Source organism: Pyrgilauda ruficollis, unplaced genomic scaffold (genome assembly GCF_017590135.1).
Source record: "Pyrgilauda ruficollis isolate IOZ18807 unplaced genomic scaffold, ASM1759013v1 scaffold35, whole genome shotgun sequence".
NCBI lineage: Eukaryota > Metazoa > Chordata > Aves > Passeriformes > Passeridae > Pyrgilauda > Pyrgilauda ruficollis.
In genome coordinates this window covers 1,694,992-1,720,450 of record NW_024524934.1, presented here as the reverse complement: position 1 = coordinate 1,720,450, position 25,459 = coordinate 1,694,992, and the positions used below count along the sequence as shown (strand labels likewise).

General features: G+C 37.5%; 1 protein-coding gene across 3 annotated transcripts; it reads right to left on the bottom strand.

Moving 5' to 3' along the window:
• Positions 1-248: 248 nt before the first annotated feature.
• Positions 249-25,383, bottom strand: PRPF4B (pre-mRNA processing factor 4B). 3 transcript variants are annotated; one of them, XR_005955777.1, is made up of 20 exons: positions 25,290-25,383; positions 20,456-21,649; positions 17,378-17,551; positions 16,945-17,100; positions 16,133-16,214; positions 14,401-14,611; positions 11,939-12,012; positions 10,389-10,479; positions 9,873-10,020; positions 8,504-8,641; positions 7,172-7,325; positions 6,151-6,265; positions 5,518-5,669; positions 4,973-5,059; positions 4,023-4,300; positions 3,530-3,664; positions 2,975-3,020; positions 2,366-2,452; positions 1,498-1,543; positions 249-432 (listed from the first exon to the last, which is right to left on the bottom strand). XR_005955777.1 is itself a non-coding variant. In XM_041475370.1 (15 exons), exons 1-15 carry the CDS (start codon positions 25,325-25,327, stop codon positions 4,097-4,099), a joined length of 3,018 nt encoding a protein of 1,005 aa, XP_041331304.1. In that variant the 5' UTR covers positions 25,328-25,383; the 3' UTR covers positions 2,767-4,096. The 3 variants fall into 3 exon arrangements, 1 of the variants encoding a protein (XP_041331304.1); XR_005955776.1 differs by having other exon boundaries at positions 3,530-4,300; XM_041475370.1 differs by lacking the exons at positions 249-432; positions 1,498-1,543; positions 2,366-2,452 and having other exon boundaries at positions 2,767-4,300.
• Between the last annotated feature and the right edge of the window lie 76 nt (positions 25,384-25,459).

Sequence of the window (25,459 nt, the reverse complement as noted above, 5' to 3'; positions counted from 1 at the left end):
AAAAGTGAATTCATATTAAATCTTTGGTGCTGAGTGGCTTCCAAAGCTATGGGAGATGCAACCTAACAAAAGCTCCATTTTACATGTTCAGGAAGACTTTTCCCAGAGATTCTCTAATGCCTCTGATACCTAAGGAGACAACCCCATTCAAAGAACTACACTTAATTTCTAGTGCATTTAAAAGTTGTAAATGTATTTCACAGTTTTGCAGTAGGATATGGAGGCAGAACAGAAGACAGGATGAAGGCAAGTTTTAAGCATAGTTTATTAATTTCAAGCAATTGCCACATCTCAACATCCTCCACCCACATTACAATTTTACACATGCTGTAGAAGATCCCTCTATCTCCAGCAGTATCACAGTCTGGTCTGCCTTCTGTATGGGGGTCAAGATACACATAAAGGTTCTTCAGAGGTTTAATGCCACTTACCCTATGTATGGAGATAAAGTATTATTAAAAAGATTTTAAAGGAATCATTATCTTCTATTAAAAACTCTTGAACAGTAATTAATTTTTAAACTAAGTAGTATACACCAAGGTAATAAGAACACATTCTAACTCCACAGGGCGGGAATCTCGTTTTCTCGGAAGGCTTGGAAAACTGAGTATGTTAAATGTGAAGCTCCTTGTCACCATGAGGGAGAAGGAAACAGAAATCAGTACAATAGATTTAGCCAAACCTTCTATATGTAGGATCTCTAGCCAAGATATAAATTAAAAACTTGTGCTCGGGAGGAAAAGCTAAGTTATCCTCCCTACTAGATGAGCTGAGAAATTGTTCACTCTGTTGCACAGCTGTTCTGTCTGCACCCAGCCACAACCATGAGAATTCAGCTGACTGTAGTGGCAGCCACAGCTCCTCTCCTCAGAGACCTCAGGCTACAGGGACAGGCACTGCCCAAAACTGGAGAGGGGCCTTAACAGTGTCAAAAAATCCTCAAGTCCAGAGGTTTTTGAAGCCAGAACTAAAGTTTTCTACTGTTGTAAACAATAAGTATCAGCTGGATGGGGGACTGAAATCCACTTTTTTTTTTTTTAAATAACCCCTGCCATCTATTCTCTGTATGGATAATTAAGTTTGACAGAATTGAAATAAATAATGAAACTACTGAAGTTAAAGAAAAAAGTGCATCACCTGCTTAAATGTTTTCTGGTTAACAAACTTACATTAACTAAATATAATGGCCCATTTTTTTTCCTAAATGTAATAGATTTTGTACTGCTCATTCCATCATTTTAAGAAAACTACATTTAAAGAGTAATGCTTTTGTAATTGTAATGCTAATGTAAGTTTACCTCCATTTAATTGCAATAAAAAAATCTCTTCAACCAGAAACAAACAATCTATGTAACAAATTTTAATACAGCAAGTATGTTTCAGGAATTATCAGTAATGTAGCAGTGTTAATCACTTCTAAATTGAAATGCTGGAAACTAAAAGATTAAGACAGAACTAGATGAAGAGTATATTTCATATCTTTTATAGGACAGAAACCTTTGTTCATGTCTTCTGGTAGCCTTCATCTTCTTTTGAGCTGCACCTACAACACAAAGAACAAGTAAACGAGCAACTTTATGCTTCTCCAGAGCAGCTTAAAACAATTCTGTAGGCATTAAGGGGCATCTTTTCTACTGCTTTGTTTCTGTATCACCAACTCATTTCATTGTTTCATATTCCTATTTTAATAAAGTACAAAGCAACAGAAAGAATAAGCTATTACTACATCTGTGTAAAAGTGCCCTCAGAAGTGCTGCCTATGTTGTAGAAGTGCAAGTTACACTTGCTGTATTTAACTAGCAAGTAACTAGTGTTTCACTAAACATGAAAGCTAACTTCTTTCATTTCCTGTATGAAAAAGATACCTCAATATGTAGAAATAGGGAGAGATTGGTTTTTATTAGGGATTTTACAATATAAATTGAGAAGAGACAGGTTGAAGGTTCCAAACAGGTATAGAAAACCACCCATCTCCTGCTTGTTTTCGTAGTTAGCTCATTACACCTCCTCGGTGGGGTATTCCCCACCAGCAGAATGACCTGCTTTGTGGCATTTTTCCTCATTCTTGAGTGCACTAAGAGTGCATGACTGTTGCCATTATGTACCTAGATGGATACAAAAATCCTTCTTAGTTCCAAGTATTATAAAGTACGTGAAACCAGTGGGGTTTTCACAGCCTGTCGGAATATACTAATAAAAAAATGAAAAGATGAACTTTTTAACATTGTCAAAGAGAACATTAAAACAGCAGTATGGACCTGAAAAGGTTGCTTCTGTTTTCCTCACCCTGTATAACCAACTCAATTGTCTCAAGCTCTTTTAACTTGTTGCTAAATGTTTATCTACACATGCTGTCAGAAATAACCTTGTTAGGAAGGTGAAGTTGGTGTCTCAGCAAATCAGACCCATGGAGTAGGCGTTGAGTGGCCTGTGACTCGCTTTCCTTTTTTCTCTTTCAGCACCATCAAAAAGGAAAAGTGAGAAAAACAGCACAAACATTAGTTAAAGCCTGAATTTAATCCCACGTCCTACAGGAATAATTTCATTACAATGAAAGCAGACAGACACTGTATCTGTAGGGTTTTTTGCTTTGTTTTTAAGCAGTGATAATTATATATCCAATTAATATAGCAAATAGCTCTCCCAAAGATCGTAACATTTAATAATCCCTTTAATTAAATGATTAATAGGAAATGCAGGGGCAGGTCTTACAAATTACCTGATTTACCATCACTGAAGACAGATTCTTTTAAAAATGGCTACAAATGCCTTGTTCACAAAAGACTTTATTATCTAATGATGCATACTGAAAACATACAGAAATCTGCATGGTCCACTTTACATGCAGCAGAACAATCTTCACTTTACAATAAGTAAGTGTCAACTGTTTTATGCAAGAGACAACACTTTAAAGTCACATTTCTTAAAGAAAAGCTTCATTTACAAAAGAAATAAAAGGTAAAGAAGCAATTACCGCTTTTAAAAAGCAGCTGCTTTGTTCAAGAGTGGAAGGTTTATGCCTGTATTGAAAGACAACATGATCACAAATAATGAAAACAATGAACAAATGAAACACTTTTAGCATAAAGCAGTACACTTTCAAAATGACATACAAATAGTTAAAAATTATGTTGTCTATCTATCCTTTAGATATAAGGTCTTTCGAATGAGATCCCAACATATGTAATTTACTAAATGAAAACTCTTCTGTAAGTATTGGTTCTATGTCATAGTGAACTGTATTTAACAAAATGTATACAAAGTCTATAGCAAGTTGATTAAAAAAACTAAAGTAATAAGAAACAGTACACTGAAGGCGCTCTATCCATCAAGTGCGCTCTCTCCCAGTTTTAAATGTGATGAACAGAACAGAAGTTGTAACTATGCCACGGTTGCAATGCCAGAAAATAAAACAAGATCATTTCTCAAACATGCAGGGAATTCTGCCACAATGCTATTGTCTCTCATTTGTCAGTTGTTCCAGTAAAATAACAGCTTAAACACCGGTGATGTTGATGGGTTAGCTTACCTTCAGTGTACTGAAAGTTGTACACAACCTGCTTTAAAAGAGGAGACCATCCCTGCGGGCAGGCTCAAGAAGGAACAGACCCCCTTCGGCACTGACTACACCAAGGGCATGCTGCTGTGGCCTGCACACACACACCTAGGAAAATGTGAATATAAACAGCATTTATGCTGGCCATTTTGTAAAGACAAAAATGAAGCCAAGTCTGCTAAAAACAAATCAACCACCCAGTATTACTGCTCTCTTTTTTTTTTCTTTCTTTTTTTTATAACAGATGCTTTTTTCTTTTTATAATATATACGAACTGCAACCATATACATTAGCATTGTACTTTTGTGCAGTCTTGGCAATTAAAACAGTTCTACAGTGAAAATTTTCACATAAGACACAAAACAGAATTACTCTAACATTTCTAAAAGAAATATCAGCCTTGATGTTAATTCAAATGTATCATTTCTTCCTCAACTTTGCAGGGGAAATATTTATGTTTATATACATTAATAACTGCTGTGAAATTTCTTCAGTCTTTGTATCTTAATTAATCAAACCCTTTGAACTTCTTCATCTGGTTTAAATTTTCTCCTGGATGAAGGCGTGCTGCAGAGCCTGGTTGATGCTAATCCGTTTAGCTGGGTCTAGCATTAGAATCTGGTCCAACAAGTCCTTAAGCTGGTGCACTTTTTTACGCTGGTCTTCAGGGAGTCGTTGGCACCCAATCAAGTCTGCTAATAGGTCCTTGGTTGGATTAATGGTGCTCATAACAGTAACCTTCTCCTACAAACACAGAAATGGTAGCCTTGTAGAACAGAAGTAATGCACGAACCCCTTATCCATCCCTGTTACAGAGCTTCAGCAGCAGCTTTTCAGCAGGCTTGTCTTGTATCTGAGCAGCAACACCCTGCCCCTATACAGCCTCATAAAATCGTCATGTGCAGAGAAAAGAGTGGAAAAAACACTGTGAAGGGGGAGGCCACCAACACAGGTTCACACATGAACCTAACATCCCATAACTCAGAACATGGAAGTCTACATGTAAAGTTCCCATATCTGATCACTGTTTTGTGATTCTTCTTAAATATAATACGTCAAAATGATACCAAAATTAATAGTGACCTCATGCAATATAACCATATCATACTAAACGTCCTTCTACAAAATAAAGGCACAATTTCTTTCATTAGTAATTTAAGGACAGATTATATGGAGATACCCTGTATATCTATCAGATTAAATTTAGTTTTCTTAATCATGTTCCTGCATCCCAGGGGAAAAAAAATATCTCTTTGGCCATTTTATAACTATGTAATCTGCCCATACCGCTGCAAAAGGACTTTCTAATAGCTTATAAAATCTTGTTTCTAATAGGAAGCCAAGGTACATTTGAAAGACCATGTAGTAAGAAAGCTTGGAAAAAGTGATAGATTAGTCAATACATGGAGGACTTACCCTTTCCGTCACTTTATCTACTTCTATATACATAAAGTTGAGATTTTGATCAAAGTGCTGATCTTTGAACACACCTTTTCGAATCATCTGGAAAATGAGGAAAAGGCAAGAGTTTCAGGCAAGTTCTCTGTGTCTTACACATTTCACAATTAACATCACTGTATATTAATTTGCTAACATAAGTAATTTAATACTAACAAAAAAAAATACCAAAAGATAGGAAGAGATGTTGACATTGAATACAAAGATACAGTTGAAACCCTTAGAAAAAGGACACAGTATCTTTCATTGACTTACGCATTTTTTCAGGTCAGTGCTTAGAAGGTTTCTGCTTTCACTTTATACTTAGTCTATGAAAAAGAAGCTGTATACTTTCACTTCATAAGATTTTAAATCAGTATACATTACACAGTCAGAGCAAAGTCTAGTATTTACTGTTAAGAAAAAATTTATATGATAAGAAAAAGAATTCCAGGAGAACAAAGAATGTATGTTCTACTGTTCATTAGAGCAGTTTCATATATTATATTACTTATTTTTCTTACCTTGTTTGGCATCTTTCCTTTGAGATCCATGGCAAGTTTCAACATATGATTATTAGTTTTGCCAGGAAACAGTATTTTTCCTGTATAAAGCTCATATAATGTGCAGCCTACAGACCACATATCTATACCATAGTCATAGATTTTTCCTATAACTGAAACAGAGCAATTCCAGTTAATTCCATAAAGGCAGACTTTGATATAATATCACAAAAGCAGATAGATGAAAAAATTCTGATTTGTAAACTATATTGGTGCTGCTCTTCTTGGGAATAAAACGCTACCAATAAAAGGACATAAACCTTTTAGCTTTTGAAGTACCCCTATTTTAGAAAGGAAGGTTTTTACCTAAGACCTAAACTGATCAGCTTTAAATTAGCAAAAACCAAGAAGTCAGAACAATACCTCTAAATTGAAACATAACTAAAACCCATCAGAATGACTTCTCACTGAGCTGATCACCAACACACATGAAGAGTCACACAAACGTGCTCAAAGTCTGAATTTTTGACAGCCATCGTATTCTCAGAATCATGCTTTGCTAAGACTAGAGAATAAATTCAAGTCAAATTTTCATCCACTAATACTGGCACTTGCTGCTAAGTGATAGATGTAGCTAATCCAAAATGTACTTACTGATTTCTGGAGCTCGATAAAATCTACTAACTAGATAGGGTGTGATGTCGTTATCTGCGACATGTGAAGCTGAGCCAAAATCACAAAGCTTTAGTATTGTTTTAGACTCGTTCACCTGCAAGTTAAACACAAATATCCATTAGCACTATTTGTAGACAGAATTGATAACAGAACTGTAAAAGTGACAACACATTTAAGTCAGAGACAGGAAAACCATTTAGCCTTTAAACTGGAAGTTCCTTCCTCTCTGTATTCTAAGAAAATTATAAAGCTTGCTCAAAATGAAAGTGAGAGTTAATGTCTTCAGACCCTCCAAAATACAAAAAAAAAGTCAGTTTTATATACTTTTTCCATAACAAAATATCCTTGGTGGACCTAGATTTCATTCCAGATACTGAAATTTTCCTGATTTAGATTTGCAACTCCAGTATCCAGAGTACCACTTATAAAACAGCATATTATTCACATCTCATGCTTACAAAGTAGATTTTACTGCTGAGACAGTAATACGAGAACATTTTAGATAAATTAAAAATCTGAGTTTGTCACAGGGATGATGTCCAAAAAACCAAAGGAAACCACTGGATCCCTCTGACATAGCTCTCATGCCCTACCAGAAAAGAGGCATTAAAGACCTTTCCCCATCATCTCACTCACATAAGCAAAAGCTCCATTCAGACTCAAACAACCTGCTTCCATTTTGCAGAAAGCAAGAATATCTCTCAACTATTGATGAGAAAATTTCAAATAATTCTCCTGTAAGACACTGTCCTACTTTGGAAAGTCTGCCTTCTATAAAGACAGAAGGAGATTAATGTTTGTTTGAAAAAGATTTTATTTAGATGCTGTGTAGTATTTTTTTCTTACTATTTATACCACAATATAATTATATATCAAAGGGTGAACCTTTAACATTTTCAATAAATTTTACTTCACCTAAATTAACAGAATTATGTGAATTTCAAATACTTTATTTTAAGCTAGAGACCATGCAAAAAAGTTTTAATTATTTGTTACTTACCAAAATATTATCTGGTTTAATATCTGCATGTAGGATATTGCATCTTTTAAGAAGTTTTAAAGCCAGGAACAATTGCTGGCTGTAGGAACGCACAGCTTTAATGTGCAGTCCAACATCTTTCCCGTACTTCTTCAACACCTCTCGTAAATTCATACTGTTAAGGGAAAAGGGGGAAAGAAAAAATTGGTAAGAGTTTAACAGAAAAACTGATAGTGGCCTCCTAAATTCTACTACAAACTTGAACAAATCAATTAGCTTTACATATTTTTTGAGAAATGTAGCATTCACTCTGTGAGCTACAGAATTGAAATAAAAAGGCTGGCCAATTAGATCTGTCTTATGCTGTGTAATTACTTACTACACTGGACTTACTTAGTTCAGAGCATATTTTTAATCAATATTGATATGAGAGGATTTATTTGCATATGAACATCATTTTCTTAACAACCATAAACTCATTGTACTAATTTTCTTCAGAAATAAATGAAAAAGAAAGCACACAAAAGATAAAAGCTGAGGAGATTTTTTTTGGTGACCTAAGCAGCAGATAAAAAGACCATCATTCCAGGACAAAAACATAACTGGACATAAATAAGGTAAAAGTGTGTTACCAAGAGATAGTGTAGCACAAGATAATCATTTGTTCTACAGCTTATTAATGAAATATGACAGTAATCTCATAAAATTTGCATTGTTGCAGTATATAACTTATCTTCACCCCAAATATGGCAAAATTTAAAATATGACATACACAGAAAACTTTGAACAACAGATGTCTCTAGGTAGGAATGGGGACTAAGGCAATTAATATATCTGATCTACCATAAAACAGTATCTACAATCAACCTGCCACAAGAGCTCAATTACTTGAATAGAAAGCGAGCATGCAAGAATCACTGTAACAACTTTCTCACTAAGGCTGTTACTGTATGTGTACTCTTTAAAGAACATACAGCATTTCTTCAATCTCTCTGGAAATGCATCTTAAAACAAACCCTTAAAACGAAGAATTATGAAAACTAATAAAAATACTGACATACGCACAAAATCATTAAGAGCAGCACTAGAGAGATGAACCATCTCTAATACATTATCTTGTTTCAAATATTTTCCAGGCAGAAAACTCACAACAGTGCTAAAAATAAATCAGAAATAGTCCAGTAGTCTGTGAATTTGTGCGCACAGACAATTTTTTTTTGTTTCTAAGTTCCTTGCATTCTTGAATCTTGGCACTAGAACAAGGTACCAAAACAACAGCCAAATCCAGACAGGTAAAGAACACACCGTAGTACTTTACCTTTTACAGAAAGCCCCAAACATATGTCATCTTACCTGAGAGGCTCAAATACCAGACAGAGATGTTGTTTGTGGTAGAAATGCCTGAATAACCGTAGACAATGAAACTTGTCATCAGGATCAGCATCATTGAGCTTCTTTAAAAATTCCAGTTCTTTTAGGCCAGTTTTTTGCCTGAAAACAGAGAAATGTGACTCTAAAACAAAATCAGTTAACTTCTAATATTTTTTTAAATCTAAACATTCACTTGTGTGGCTATAATTATCCAGGAATGAGAAGTGTCTTGTCAATAATTAATGTACCACAGCTGAAAAACCAAAATTCCAACAATGGTTTGCTGTCAGTGACTACAAACTAGGTAAGTTTATTTAATTCCTGGATGTTCACTGTACCTTGCAACCTACTGATCTTTTCCTCACTCTCAGTAGCATCTGAGGCTAAAACTAGATTTTGTCCTGTAATGTGACAAATTTCAAACAGCACTCACTTGAGAAGTTCACTTGTTTAAAAAAGTGCTTCACCACATACAACAGTATTAAAAGACTTAAACTGAACTGACTATGGATTCAATTACACATCCAAGTTTATTACCTACACAACACACCAAACTGAAACAGCTTATCACCCTCCCTTTTGCTTTTAAAACATGTCTGGATACTTATTTACGTAACTAAAACAAATCCAGTTATACACACAGTAAGACAACTTTTAAATCTTCCAAGGTAAAATACATGGAAAAGATTTTCATTGAAGTTGTCATTAACAGAAGAGGACACAAGAAATTACTGTATAAATACTGCAACAGATGGTGAAAACAAGTACTGTAGAAAAGTCAAGTCCTCAAATGACATAGTTTAAGAGATATTAGTTGTTAATGTTCATTCATTCTAAATGAACTCTTTTTTTTTGTATTTCAACAGTGAGAGTACCATCTCTTTTTATGTATCTTATATACATGCAAATGTTTATAAAATATACAAAAAAATTAAATGCAAGGAGATCTTCTTATAAGTTTCAGATGATGAGCAGGATCCAACCCACAGCCTGTCAAATAGATTTGGTCCATCAAAACAAAAGTTTTACAGTTCACAACTCCCATCTCAAGAAACATACGGCTCATAACTAGCTGTTACCCTATTTCTTGCTGTAACTGTTCCCTGCATTTTTGCAAATGAGAAAGTGCCTGACAAAAATGCAAATACCCTTCTTCCTGTGATAGCTGTAAGGAGTGTGCATAAATAGTCCTCAAGCGCTTCCCATTATCTGGTTCATATTAGCAGAAAAGGCAGGAACCACAGCTGTGATCTGTTACTTCACTTGAAACAAAGGGAGATTCAAATCACACCATGAAAAACTTCCAACTGCTCCACATGCTTTATTACCATCAAAAAACCCCATTACTTACATAAGTTCATTGTTCCTGATGATTTTCACTGCTACTTCTTGGTTTGCTCTGGCCATGTCCCTGGCTCGCACTACATTGCTGAAGACTCCCTGCCCAGTGTAACCATAGACATTGTAACGTTTATCTAGAACTTCACCTATATTAACACCTGAGGGATAAAAACAAGCAAGTCCAAGTTACGAGGGATTTACGTCATGGAACTTTTAAAGAAAAATAAACCATTCTCTATTATTACAAAACATGAGGGCAAATAGCAAGATCCTTTAATTTCATGGTGTACAATGTTTTGTATCACCTAGCTCTGTGGGAATTATAGGGAACAAAGGGTGAGTCTCTATGTCTGGACTCCTTTCAAAACTGGTTAAGGTTAAGACCTGCATGTTTGTTTCATCCATTACATTACACACTCAGAGAGGGATCTGGGATAGATCTACATTAGAACAACATTTCAATGAGGAGCTTCACTCAGCACCCTCTGTGCTTTTCTGTCCTTGCAGATAGACAAACACAACTTACGGTAATAGCCTTCTGCATCTGTCCAGTTATCCCTGAGATTGGGGTTTTCTTTGAAGTCTTTTCCAAACCCAGCAGCCCTTAGACGAGCACTCTGAAATAAAAAGAAAAGTAACAGCTTTGCTTGTGTGCTCTATATTTTTCTTTGATGTTTACTTTCCAAAGCCCCTTTTCCCTACTGAAAAACTGTTCTCTCCACAATATAAACACACTTATCTTGCAGGAGAGAGAAACAACTTAATGTTATAACATATCATCTAAAGACTGATGCAAGGAAAGAGGACGAGATCAACCAACATAATTATTATTAAACATAAATGGGCAAAGTTTTAATTAATACTCACAAGGAATTTATGTAAGTCACATTAGAATTAGTCCACATTTTGGACTATCTAAGTAAGATTACTTATTTACTACTGTATAAAAGTTTATAGTAAAAAAGTTCAGCAGTTTACAAGGAAAACACAACTATCTAAGCCTTGAATTTCTGTTCATTACATGCCACTTTTTTCATACTGTTATACATACTACCATAACACTTCTACAACTGCTGGTGACATCTCTTAACAGACTGGGCAATATTTTAATCACAAATTCAAAACTGTGAGTAGTAAAGTTTATCTTTAATTGAACACCAGTTTCTGGAAGGGGGAGCTCACTTACAAGCCATATAAGTCCCCACTTGTAACTTCTGAACTTTTAAAAATGCACCCTTCACACACACACTACCCTTCAAGTATTCATCTTTTTCCAGGTCAGAGGGATACCAGTGTTACTAGAGTAAAACCACAGCCTATGATAAATCTGCCATCAAAATTCTCCAGTTAATTTTGGTTAAAGTTAACTAAAGACAAGAACTTTCTTCTTATTTCTCAGTGTTGTGCATCAGCAGCAATTGAGAGGATTTACAGAGAATGGCACGTAAAGTCTCAGAAGTAGTCACTGGACTGCCAATATCTGAGGGTCATTGCAGCACATTTAGAGAAAAGTTAATGAAAAAGTGTTAAAGTAACACCAGGAAATCTATCTCTTCATCCCAAAAAATCTCCAAACAAACCACCACATAACTCCAACATAGAAAGTAACACCAGGAAATCTATCTCTTCATCCCAAAAAATCTCCAAACCACCACATAACTCCAACATAACATCATTAGCCATTTACAGTATCTTACACATTTTTTAATTAACCATACATAAATCTCTGGAAAAAACTCGTATTTAGAACACTGCAACATAGTAACAATAATAAAAAGCTGAACTTATAAATAGATTCATGTTTTTACTGTGTGCCATTGTATTCAAACAGCAGGTAAATTCCCAAATTGCTAACTCTGGTGAAATTGCCACTAATTTCAGCAGGTTTTATTTCACTGAAATACTAATTAAGAAGCACTCTGCCTGCCTTGGCTGACCAAAAGATTAAGAATATACAAGTCACTTAGTAGCACGTGCTTTTACAAATCAAAGTTCTCACAACCCTCAAGAGACAGTGACTCTAACAAAAATCAAGCAGAAAAGAAATCATGTATTTCATCTCCAAGAATTACCTACATCAAAGTATGCAGCAAACATATCATCTGATTCTGTGAACATATCGGGAGCTAGCAGCTTCTTCTGAGATGAACCTTAAAATGAAATTCAGATTACTCAACATGAAAAAGATGTCAAACGATAACTCTGTTGCCAGTATAATTTGGCACTTGGTATCTTTACAACATAGTCTAAGATCAGTAAACAGACTGGCAAACAGGTAGCTCTACTAATGTTTCTAGCAAATATAATTTCACATTCTAGAATATAAAACTCAGACTAGTTAAGTTCTTCAAACAACTCAAAAATTTTATACCTCCTTGAAAAACTACGTGCAATAGCTTTCAAGTAAGCACAGCAGAAGGAAAAATCTACATACTTACATGCTCCCTACAAATAATGACTATATACATACAGAAAGAACTATAAAATTACTATGTGTATATATTAAAAAATACAGTAATGTTTTCAATACACAAGTTCAGGCTTTTCTGCTAATCACAAGATATTTTACTAAAAGCCAAAGTTGTAAGGCCCAGAAATTCTTTCTTTGGAAAATGTTTTCTCCAACTCTGCTAAAAAGGACCCAGTATGCAGCTTTTTGCCAAACACAATGTTTACTATTGTGTTAAAGAGAAACATTTTTGTTATGGGCAAGATTATCCCTTTCTCACCTTTTAATCATCTTTACATCCCAAAGACATTTTACTTGGTTGATAAGATAAAAGCAAAGAAATATAAATTAAGTACACATTAGTAAAAGCAAGCAAACTTCAAACTATTTCATTCATGTACACATTATGGCAGCACTCCATGAACATGGTAAATTGGAGAGCCTCCCTTCACTATGCAATGAAGGAAAACAAACAGTTAATTCAGCTCAGAAGCTTCAGGTCTCATGATGCACAAACCCCTTCCATACCAAATAACCAGACTGAAATCTGACAGCATAAAAAATCATCCAGCATGCTGATACCACTGTTTCAAGGTATAGACCTGTCACCTGACACTTGTGGGGAGGCAGTTTATACCACAGTTTTGAGCTACAGACCCTTCTAGAAACCTCCTCAAGTTTTCCTTTGCTCCAGTTACCTGTACTGGGCTACAGTGAGTTTCTAGCAACTAGTTTCTTAGCAACTTACTACTTTGTCCCTATAAGAGGTCAGGATAGAAATAAAAATTAACTCTTACAGAAGAAGATAACCCACTGGTGTTACAGCCACCTCCAACCCAGAATCCTACCAGCCAGATGTGAATGTAACTTTTAAAACCTTTTTTACATGCCTATGTAAATGCCTATGTAGCTACGGCTTAAATTTTCATATTCTTTAATAGACAAAATTAGAGAGCAGTACATGCTTTGACAAACTAGGAAAAACACACTGTCTGTCAGACATAATAAGCCTACACTTGTGGTATGTAAAGAAAGCGCTAAAACAGTTCTTTTCACTGATGCTGCAGGAGAACAATCTGAAAACATACGGCTCAAGGGAACGCCAGGATAAACTACAGAGCAGTACAGCAGTCCCAGAGAGATGCAGCTTTATTACTTTGAAGAGAAGCATACACTAGAGACAGCATATTTAGCCCCCAAAGATAGGTGTGGCGCACGACATGAAATACAAGCTAACTGCAACTCTCCCTCGGAGGGGTTGGGCAGGCTCCACAGCCCTCTTTAAACATTGCTATTGCAACTAAACTGTAGGGAGAAACCAGAGCAACTTAAACTAGCTCAAACACAAGCACACAGCAACTGCACACACCTCTCCCGACTTGGAAGATGTATAGTAATCCACTTTCAAAAGACAAAAAAAGCAGCAGACTTTCAATACTGCAGGGTGTGCTGGCAGATCTACCATGTTCCTTTTGCTGCAGCTGGCAAAAGGCAGGTTTTATATCAAAATTTATTTCATTTCAACATGGCTGTACAACAGAGTACATGATGGGGGGAAGAGCAAGAAAATACCAATTTCAGCAATTAGCTATGCTGCTAAAATGGACTTACTAGCAATAACCCTCAAAAGCTTTAATCGTTCTAATTTACTACAGACCCATGGATATTCTTCTGTCACAGTAGCTTTGACCAATAAAAGGTATAAAAGGAGCATAATTTCCAACCCTCACAAAACAACGTCTAGGACTATACTAAGCTTCTAAGAAAACAACTTGCCTGAGTGAAAAGAAAAATTTGGAAGGGTAATTCTTAGCCATATAGACAGACATCCTTGTTTGCTCTTCCAAACGTAAAGCACAAATTGCGTTAAGAGTTACTAGAAATATAAAGACCGTGTTCCACTGATACTATCCTTCCTAATGAGGAAGATTTATTTTAATGATATGTTTTAAGTACCATAATATTTGCGAAAACGTTCCCAAATTCCATCCAAAAAGTCAATCTACTTCCTAGTCTGGAAGTATGTAAGTAAACTAAGCCAAGTGTCTGAGTTTTCATAAATTGCACTTGAGAGATTTCAGACTCTTACCATTGTTCTGTTCAACTGTCATGAGGTTGTGCTTGGCTTTCACTGATGCTTCAAATGTGTCCACATTTTCCCGTTCATACTCCTTAACATCAGCAGCAACTCTTTCTAGGATGTCATCAGGAGAATTTGAGCGACTACGTGTACTACTCTGAGGGCTGCTTGGTTCAGATGGTACAGATATGTTACTGTCTTCTGTCTGGCCTTTGTATTTCTGAAAAGAAATTTAGTTTTTAATCTCACTGTTACAATTTATTACAATTTAAACATTTTCATATCCACCCTTTCAATGGTTTGAGCTTTCAGCTAAAACGTTAATCTTTACTTTCATAATCACCTATGTCTATAAAGACAACAGATTATTTTCAGAATGCAATATAACTTCTGAAAATTCAATTTGTCACAATGCACCACAGTCCAGACCATAAGACTGAAATATTTAAGTGCGTTCTTTAGGTCTTTACATTTCTGTAAAAACAGATTATTACTGAATATTAACTATTTAGTTATGCACAACAAAATGTCATCAGCAACAAATTTATTACTAAACCATCCTGGTGCACAAGCATTGAAACACACTCTTTGAAGAAAAATTACTTATTTTATATCCTACATTCTAGGATATTTCCCAGTTTTATTAGTGTTATGGTACAGAAAAGTAGCTTTTAGATTCAGGTTTTTTTATGTGAACTATAAATCCTATTTATTCATTTGTGTTGAAAAATTTCAGAAGTATTAAAAAACTTCAAACATCATCTTTACAATCTTCGTCACCCTGAGGTACTATGAAATTATACAGATCTCAATTCCTATCCCAAAAGGTAAAAATCAAGATGAAGAAATGCTGCTACCAACCAGTTGTCTAGGTTGAACTATTCAATAGTACAAGCAGAGGTTTTTCCATTTAGGGAATTCAGCTCTGCAATTTGCTTCCAGCTTGCACCAACATCAGGTGCAACCAGTCTTTAAAAAGATTTTATATGGTTTGGCTCAGTCATAGTTCTGAAGGACTTTACAATGGGCTTTGCACAAAACCAGGAACAGTATTTTTAGTGCTATTTAAAATAAGCACTACATCAAAGCCAGTAATTTTGTACCTGATACTACATAAAAACACTACAGCATTTTGCTTGCTATGTTCTAATTGTGTGCCAAATCCCACCTATGAAAAGAGATAGCTGACTCCTACTGTACAGTGACACCCCCTCTGACCACAGCTTCTTTCAGGGGTTTCGATCACACACTGCACTTGTGATTACTGTTACCTTGTTACTGGAGTAAGAAGTTCATGCAATTCACATGTGTTTTTAGGGAGGACACCATGACAGTGGCTTTACATAATTTTGGAAATTGACAAGGACGACTTCTACTTGAAACAAACTGACCAGTTAGGTTAATTGATATATAACTTACTGTTACACTGATGTTATCGTATCAGTGAACAGCTACTGAGAAAACCTGCACATAAAGGTAACCAAAGAACATTTTAAACATGTCTTAAGACCACCAGACAATGTTTAACTATAGCAAAAATGACTCACAGAAGAGTCACTTCAGTTTTAAAAGCAATGATGTGACAATAGAAGTGTAGAATTTAAGAGAGACTAACATTTACAATGAACTGGAAAAATACAGCAATAGGAATTACTACTGTAATGCAGCAAGAGGCAAAGAGCCTTCCATTACTCTGACATTTTACACTAAAAACACAGAATTAGTTCCTGTAACCATGTACCTGAACAATTGCTTGCCGCTGTAATCTCCTTTGTCTTATCTCTGCTTCTTCATCCTCTTCTTCCAAATCAAAGTCTTCAAGACTACAAAAATATGACTTTTTAATATAACTTCATAAACATACAATTATCTACTGAATTTTACCAAGTGCAGTTACTTGGCATATAAAGCACAAAATATATTAAACAATAGCTGTTCAAGTGACTCAGAAAGCAATGCAATGTATCCCACTGCATATATTTACATTTCCTTACAAAGAAAATGTATCTCTTGGTATCTCATTGGGACTTTCTGCATTCTATTTTTAATTGCAAACAATTAACAGCCCTCTTCTAAAAGACAACAAACAAAAAATCCTTGTTCCTTTTCACTGCAGCATCATTTCTCCTTAATAATTTCATTAAGAATGCATATTCTTGCACAATTGAATAGGCAGATGTTTAGGAATTATGAACACAATTTGCAGGCAGCAGTTAATCCTTTCAGCTATTAAAGCTTTTCCTCAAGCAGTAAGCTTTAGTAAGCAGACCAAAAGTTTTCACAAGATACTGATTAAGTTGAATTTAAAAACCTAATGATATATCCTCCCCAGGGGTCTGCTCACTAGCCAACAGGTCTTGGTATTTTTTGCATATTCCAAAGTTTTTCAGATTCTCACAACACTAATTAGACAAGACTGCAAGTACAAAGACATGATTATGGTTTTAGGTGACAACTCAAAACTACACCATCAAGATAAATGCTAGTTCATTCTTGGTATCAACTGAACTGCAGATTATAAATAATAAGTGTAAGTGAGAAATATGGTCTTACTTTTCGTCTGATGAAGACTCCTGTTCAGCTTTCATACCCTCAGAAAGACTACCTTTAAATTTATCTTCTTTAACTTTGCTTCTGCTCCGACGTCTATGGCCACCACGTGACCTGGACCTCCTTCGGAGGCGAGATCTACTTCTCCGGCCTCTGTCCCTGTTTGATAAGAACAAGAGATTTGGATTTTGGGCTGGGGGGCTGTTTTGTTTTTTTTAAGAAAAGAAGGAAAATATTTTCAGAAAACATAAAGACACTAAATGATTCCAAGTAATAAAACAATTTAATTAACGGAGGACAAAATTAATTTAACTGTGTTAGCACATATTAATATGGACCAAAAAAAATAGCATGGTCTCTTTATACATATGATAGCAATTCTTATTCCTCCTGTTAAATGTTACAAAATACACTGAACAACACAGGGTGTCTTTACCTCCTCCGAGGAGATCTACTCCGCCTCCTGGGAGATCGGCTACGTCGAAGGGGTGTTCGAGATCTCCTCCTAATGGGGGACCGAGATCTTCTCCTGGATGGAGACCATCTGCTGGGTGGGCTGACATCCTTGGATCTTTCACGCCTAGACAAAATGTCGTCCCTGGTCCGTGTTCTTAAAACAGAGGAAGAGAGTTATAGTAAAAATCAGGAGCAGGATGAAAACAAAAAAAAATATTCCCTCTAAAAACTCACTTGAAAAATTTTACTGCAGGTGAGGGACCACCAGATGGGCTTCAGAGGGAGGGATGGAAAAGTAGGCTGCAGAGCTGGCTGCCCTTCCTGTGTGTCTCTCCCCACCCTGGGAAACGTGTGCCCATGTAAAGATCTAGTTCAGGACAAGCCTGGAAACAGCTCATTAATTACTACCACGAAGCTAAGAGAGGTTTTAAAACAAAGCTTGTGTTTTGGTCTTACATAAAAAGTGGCCTGTTTTCATGTTTACCAGACACAGTACTGAAACAATACATAAACCCCAAAATATTATTCTTGAGAATTATTTTACCAACTTCCCACCATGCTACTGAAATTTAGGCTTAGGATCATGCTATTTCACAGTAGTGACAATGTCTGTTTCAATTTGGGCACTACAATTGCAGGGCTTCAACATTTCACACATCTAAAAAACAGCAGATGAAAATTAGAATTCTTAACTAAAATCTAAACTATCCCTTCTCAAATTAAAAAATAATTCAAGTCTGATACTATATACACTATTCAAAATTTGTTTATTCTTGCCCAAACAGATTCACAATTACTCAAGAAAAAAAAAAAAACCTTGATGGGATTAAAAAGCTTAACTGCATGACAGCAAGAGGTCAGTCAAAAACTGGAAAGAATATAAATTCCAAATTTAACAACTACTCTAAAGAGGCTGCATTAGAAACTGGAAAACAGTTTCACCCTATTTCAAAGGAAATGTTGCTATTCTATTTTTTTCCTGCTCCTTATTTTTGATTTTTTTAAAAATCAAGCTGGAACAATATGGAGTAACAGGTGCGTGTTACATCTCATCAATGAACAAAACATCTTAGGTCTGAAAGACTAATTCCACCCATTCTGCGACTTTTTTAATTTGTTTTGAGACTGCTACATCAGTTTCAATTACCTTAACTATAGACAATGACCAGACACACAGAACTGATGCAAAATAGTAAAGAGTGAGGTAAAATGAAAATGTATGCATGTGCAGAGTACTGGCAGTTTCTACAAGGAATTACTGTACTCAAATGCTGGAACAGGCCAATACCTTTAGCCCAATTAATTTATATTATGTTCCTTTGAACAATATTACATAAAAAGGCACATGATTAAGAGTTCCAGGCTACCTGACTAACAGAGTCGTTGTACTGCCAGAACCTAATCAAAATATCTGTTACAAAAAATACATTAGTTCAGAGATGACAGGGTGAGATAAAAAGTGGAAGATGATTAAAAATTCATAGTAACATCACATAATGAGTAACTTCAGTCAAAGACCTGAGAAGTGTCTTACAAGATCAGAACACTGGAAGTAAACTTGAAAAATGAAATGACTGGGTTTTTTTGTTTTTGTTAAAACGGTTCATTAAAGCTCCTGAAATTCTCTGGCAGTTTGAGTAACTACAAGTAGTTAAAACTTGAACACAGGTGGAATTAATTCAGATGTCTTACAAGGAAAGATTATTCTTGCTGATCTGCAAACACCTCCAGGCAGAAAATTTTAGTAGTCCCCCACTCACATGCTGCTCACCACGCAGTTACAGAAGTATGAATTTGACAGCAAAATTCTAGACACATGCATCACTTGAAATAAGTGTCTAGACAACCAATTCAAGCTGGCTGCAATGCAAGCTGTCAAGAAAAATGAAAACTGAAAGATGCAAAACGTTGCAGAGGAAAAGTCAACTACTATGCCAGAAAAACTCAGTGGTTGGGCAGATACATTCCTAAATCACTAGAAAGCAGCCAGATAAACTGGTAGCATTTACAAAACTTGCATGACCGGGTCAGCATCACTGGGCCACTCTCCAAAGTACCCAAAGATACCCCATACCAGAGTAAACTTCAGTGATTCAGGCTGAAACTTTCACATTTTTAGGTGCCTACTCACTAAGCTTTGTGGTTCAAATTAATTTTAAATTCATATTTCTTAGTTTTCAAACTGGGTGAACCTCAAAGCCCAATACAAAGTTTTAAATTATTTATTATCCAATGCTGAACTCTTCTGACTCCTAAACTTCTTATAGACAATGAATTAACTTCAAAAAATGCGTACTTATATTGTTCTCTTCTTGGAAACTCACTGCCCAGGCATTATTAGCTTTCAAATTTCAAGGTAACTGCTTTCATAGGCTAAATCTGTGTTTTTAAGAAAATGTCAGGACTACACCAATACAATAAATAGTCATCCATTCTTCTCCTTTAAGTGTACACAAAATATGATAATTACATACGGCAGTCCAATAACAAAGCAACATTACCATTCTGCTAGCAAATGAAAATCCACAATATTTTGAAGAAAAAAAAATACTCTGAGAAGGACATCTTGACATGAAAATTGGCTTACATTCACACATACTGGCTCTATCATAAGGGCTTTTTTTGAGTGGAAAGAGAGGCTAATGACCCACTTTAGCCAACACTAATATGTAACACTGAAGAGGATTCTCACTCAGAAGTTTCAGAAAGCAACAGAACTAGTGACAAAGAAACAAAACAGAAGCCAAATTCTGAATCCAACCAGCAATAAAAAGGAGAACACAGTTATAACACTTGATCCCATTAAGGATGTGAGCAGGAAATAACTTAGCACTTCAACAACCACAAGATGAATTTGCACATCTGACAGCTGGGAAGAATAGTCTTTAAAAAAATCTGAATACATACAAAGGAAAATCATGATATAATGTACTTATATATGATTGTCTTTTTTAATACCTTTTAATTTTCTGAACAAAATGAGGAGATAAACTCCAAATTAGAAGATAGCTCATCCCGTAATGCATTTTTATGGTGGCTCATGGCACCTTTAAGTTACCTGGGAGAAGAAAGACGCCTCCTTTCTGATTCTCTTCTTTTTCTTTCCGCAGATCTACTCCTCACCCTTCTAACTGGAGAGCGGGTTCGAGAGGGGGATCTACTTTGTTTAGATCTACGATCATTAAAGAGAGGAGATCTGCTTCTTCTTGACTTTTCACGCTGTTTGGGAGACAAGCTTCTCCCTTTTGGGCTGCGGCCAGGTCGTCTAGGGGACCTGTTTTCTTTCCCTGAAGAAGCATCTTTAGAAGGAGATTTAATTGGCTTTTTTTCTTTGTCAGTCTCTGATCTCCTAGGTTTTCTATCTTTGGACCGTGATCTTCTATCTTTGGATTTGCTTCTTAGTTCTGCTGGAGATTTAGATTTTCTACCACGATCTCTGCTTTTGCTTTCATTTACAACTGGAGACTTTCTGCGGTCTCTCGATTTACTTTTATCATCAGCCTTATTTCTATCCTCTGGAGGAGACTTAGACTTTCTGTTTTTCTCCTGAGATCTCCTCTTAAGTATTGGAGACCTAGATTTCCTTGTCTGATCTTGAGACTTACTTCTCTTATAAGGACTTTTGGATTTCCTCCTTTCTTTTGACTTGCTTCTAGTAGTCTTCTCTTTGACTCCATCAACTCCTGCCTTGGCTTTCTTTTTGTCAGATCTGTGCCTAGTCCTTTCCTTTGATTCACTCTTACTTGCTTTCTTGGAACTAGTTTTATTGTCCACAGGTTCTAATTTCCCCTTAGTATTTGACTTTGCTGTAGGTCTTGTTCCATTTCGTGCTTTTTCATTAATCTCCCCCTCTTCTTCAGATCCTGACTCATAACCTTGTAATATTAATCCCATCCCAGACTGGACTTTTCCTTCCATTAATTCATTTTCAAGTTCAGCTTTCAGCAATGCTCTTTGTTTTTCTAAGTCTTCCAGAGGAGCCAAAAAATCAATTTTAGTTCTTTTAGCTGGTCCATCTTCTTTGTCAGAGGCATCAGCCACCTCTTTCCATTTATGTTTCTTATGTTTGTGTCTGTGTTTATGTTTTTTGTCCTTGTCATCTTCTGAAGAATGTTTGTGTTTCTTGTGTTTACTTCGGTGTTTGTGTTTCTTTTTTTTGTGTCTGCTGTGCTTGTTCTGAGGTTGGTCTGCCTCTGACACTTCCCCATTTTCTTCATTCACACTTTTCTCGGATGCCTCAGCATCCTCAACCCTGCAAAAAATAAAGAGATCAGTACTATAAACTCACTGTAATCCTTTATCTCATGTTAAATAGGCAGCCTTTTATGACAGAAGCTAACTGGCATTTATTCACCTACCTTTGGGAGAATTAAAAATGTACCACTAATTTAAGTAAGTTATAACAGCAGATACACTTCCTCAGGAACAGACAGTTATGGCTGCAGAAGGAAATAGTACGGAAAGAACAGACAGCAAATGCACTGACAAAATCAAACATGTGGATGGAATCAATACTTCCCCCTTTACACTCAATTCTGACCTATCTGTTAACAGCATACAACAGTGCTGAGTATTTCTTTGTCAGTACATCATCATCTACGTCACTTTCTGCTCCACTCCAATGCCTAACACAAGCTATGCCTTTTACAAGTATTTTCAAGTGGCAGAAAACAGTTGTGCTCCAAAGATCACAATTTATTTCAAGGTATGATGCTGACCACCTTATGAAACCTTCTTGCAAAATCTCATCCAGAGCTGACTCTCTTAGCTGCAATTTTTTTCTCTAAGTGTAAACACCTGTTAGGAAATATAAATCTTACAGATTTATATTATTTATGTAATACAGGAAACACTATTGAGGAATGGGAAAAATTAAGGAAGTCTAATTTCAGAGCAGCTTTCTGATAGCATGCAGCAGATTAGTATCTTCAAAAAAATGTGGTAATCTTGACACCTGTAAAATGCCATCGACCAAAACAGCCAAAAGTAAGTCTGCAGCAGGTTATTAAAATAATGATATACAGTGTTTCTTCGAAGAGTATTTTCAATTAGTGATAATTTCTCCAAATAGTAACTTTAAAAAATATAAAATTCAGTCCTGATGTTACATATTCCCTTGTATTATCCCCCATAGCCACTGAAACTGGCTTAGCAAGAGGGGTTTTTACAGTGTTTAGCAAATACCTCCTGATCTCCTTCAGAACACCAATTAATTTACTGTCTGTTAATACAGACATCTGCCTTTTGAAATAACGTTACAGGTGCCAGAGCTCACCTTTCTACAAATCACCCCATCTAAACAACAGCTGTGAAATTTACTAGTTACCACTTTAATAACTTAAACATAGCTCTTTGCTGTATACTAAGCCTCATGAGGTGAAAAGAATTCCCCCAAACACGACAGCCGGGAGCAGGGGGTGAACGTACACAGAAATGTGGAACTTATCTTCTGAACTCTACTGGTTTCAGTTGTTTCTGAAGAATATGATCGATCATCTGATCCAATAAATGTATTAGAGGCATTCTAAGCCAGACCTAAAGGACAGCATCTCGCTATGAATTTGATTAGTGTCTTTCTAATTAAGGACAGGATCTTCAAGCACTGCACATTTACTCTCTCCTGCTTGAGTTAAGGCAAATTCTTGTACTAGTAAATAAAGGTGTAATATAAAATATTCAGAGACTTAACTCAGAACGCTGCTTGTCTTTTATGTTTTTATTACTACTTCTGTTTATTCAAGGCACACAGAAAGGTGTTTTTCTCAGTTGCTATCTCCTGACACTCCTCACCATTATGATAAAATATCAGAACAAAGGAGGAAAAACTGGCTTAAAAAGAGCTTATTTTATCTTGCACTTGGCATTATAAAAAAACTAAAAAAAGAAGAAGCGTTAAATGGAAAACTTCTTCAACTTGGACTTGCCATCCTGAGCAAGTCTATCTGTGCCACAAGCGGGGAAATGTGACAATGAGAATTTTAAGGGAACTATGTGCCCCTCAAATTTCTTTTAGTTGGGATTCAGGATCCTGGGTAAGTCCCCAGTTAGCACATTAAAGGTACTTCAAGACATTATAAAAATATTAAATACAATACAAATCACATCTGCTCAAGCTGTTCCAGGTAAGTCTTCCTTCTCTTGACAGCACAAAGTGACACCAAAATCTTTAAGAAAGTTATTTTGCTGTTGTATGTATTTTGGAGTTATGTAATAACCTCATCTTAAGTTCTGGAAAAGCCAGCTGGCAGCTAAGGTGCCAGACGAGACACATCACCACAGCAGCATCTCAGGCCACTACAGGCTGCCAATACAACTGCCAGCTGTCTTTGTAACTCAACAATAACATTGGATTGATTAACGTGCAAGAAACAGGTCAAGTTCTCTTCATCTACAGGGATCTATTTATTTCAAGTAATTTCATTAAACCGTGGATAAACTTTTACTTCTGTTAAATGCTTCAGAGATATAATGACATGGATGAAAAAGCTTTGTAAGAATATTTCAGAAGGTGATGAGGCATGTCTACATGTTTAGGTGCTAATGGCTTTAAATAGGAATTGTGACATGAACTTGTTACAGCCCTACTTTTTCCTATTTTTGAATTCAAAGAGAAGAATTACAGAAAGTTCATAAGGATGTGCAGTGATTTCACCCATCTTTTCCTTCATACAGGGTTCCTATCATCAGCTTCTACCTCATTACTTAACTTTCTCTCTACAATACTAAAAGCTATTCTTCATGCCCATGCACTCTACATGGCTCACGTGTACTCCCACTGCTCTTCCTCACCTGTTTTCTACTCCCAGGATAAACAATAAAATCAAACCTCAAATCAAAACTCTTTAAGGAGAAAAAGACACAGACAGCAGTTTATATGGCTAAAATATTAATGTGTAAAGAGGAGCGATAGAGCAAGCGATCGTTAACTCCCAGCAGGATTTCCAGAAGATTCCCGAGCTCCTGAGCGCGGACAAACCCAAACCCCACGGCACAAATCGAGGCGCCTGGAAAACGCCCGCCCGGGAACCCCGTTCCGGCAGAGAGGCGGCAGCTCGATCTTCGCTTCCCAACGGGAGCCGGGACTTGCCAGTCATTTCGAGGGCTGGAAGGAGGGGCTGGCGGCAACAAATCACTTTCTGCTTCCACCAGCACGGGCACTCTCTACACCGCGAGAGCGGCCGGGGCCCGGGGGAAGGAGGGAGGAGGGTTCGCCGCAGGGCGGGCAGCGCTCGGCGGCGCCAGGGCAGCCCCGCGGGCCCGGAGTCCCCCGGCGCCGCTCGGAGCGGGTGTGTGGGCGTGTGCGTACGTTTGAGTGGCGTGGGGGATCCCGGGGAGCGCCAAGGATCGGCCTCAGGGATGCCCGAGCCCTGCGCGCCCGGGCGGGCAGCGGCCTCGCAGCCACGCGGAAGACGCGCATCCCTCCATCCCACGTCCCTCTGTCCCACGTCCCCCGCGCGGGCGGCAAACCCGGTTCGCGGGCGGCAATCCCGGTTCCCGGCGGCGGGAGCACCAGCAGGGCGGGAAGGCGCACGCGGGACTCCCGGGGACACGCGCCCGCCGCCGCTTCCCTTTCCCCTCCCCCCGCGCGGCCCTCCCGAATCCACGGGCGGATCCAGCGCCCCGGGCCCCGCAGGGCCGCCTCGCCGCGGGGCCAGCAGCACCTACAGCAGCCCCGCTCCCCCGGTGCGGCCGCCTTCCCTCGTCCTCCTCTCCATACCCTCTTCCTCCTCCTCCCTCACCACTTCCACCCGGGCCGCTTGTTGTCGTTCCCGTCCCGTGTGTGTATCCCGCCGCCCCAATCCCCTCGCCCGCGCTTCTCCCTCCACCTCCCTTCTCCTCCTCCCCAAAGCTCCAGGGCGAGCAGCCTCCCCCCGCCTCCAGCCAGTCCTTACTCGGGCGGTCGCTGCTCGGGCTCGGCCGCGGCGGCCATTTTGAACTTCCGAACTCCTTCGCTGCCGCCGCCGCCGCTGGGAGGGGGCGGGGGGAGACGCGGGGCCGGAAGTGAACCCCGCGCGCGGGGCCGGGAGCGCGAAGGAGGCTCCGCCCCCCCCGCCTCTGGGGG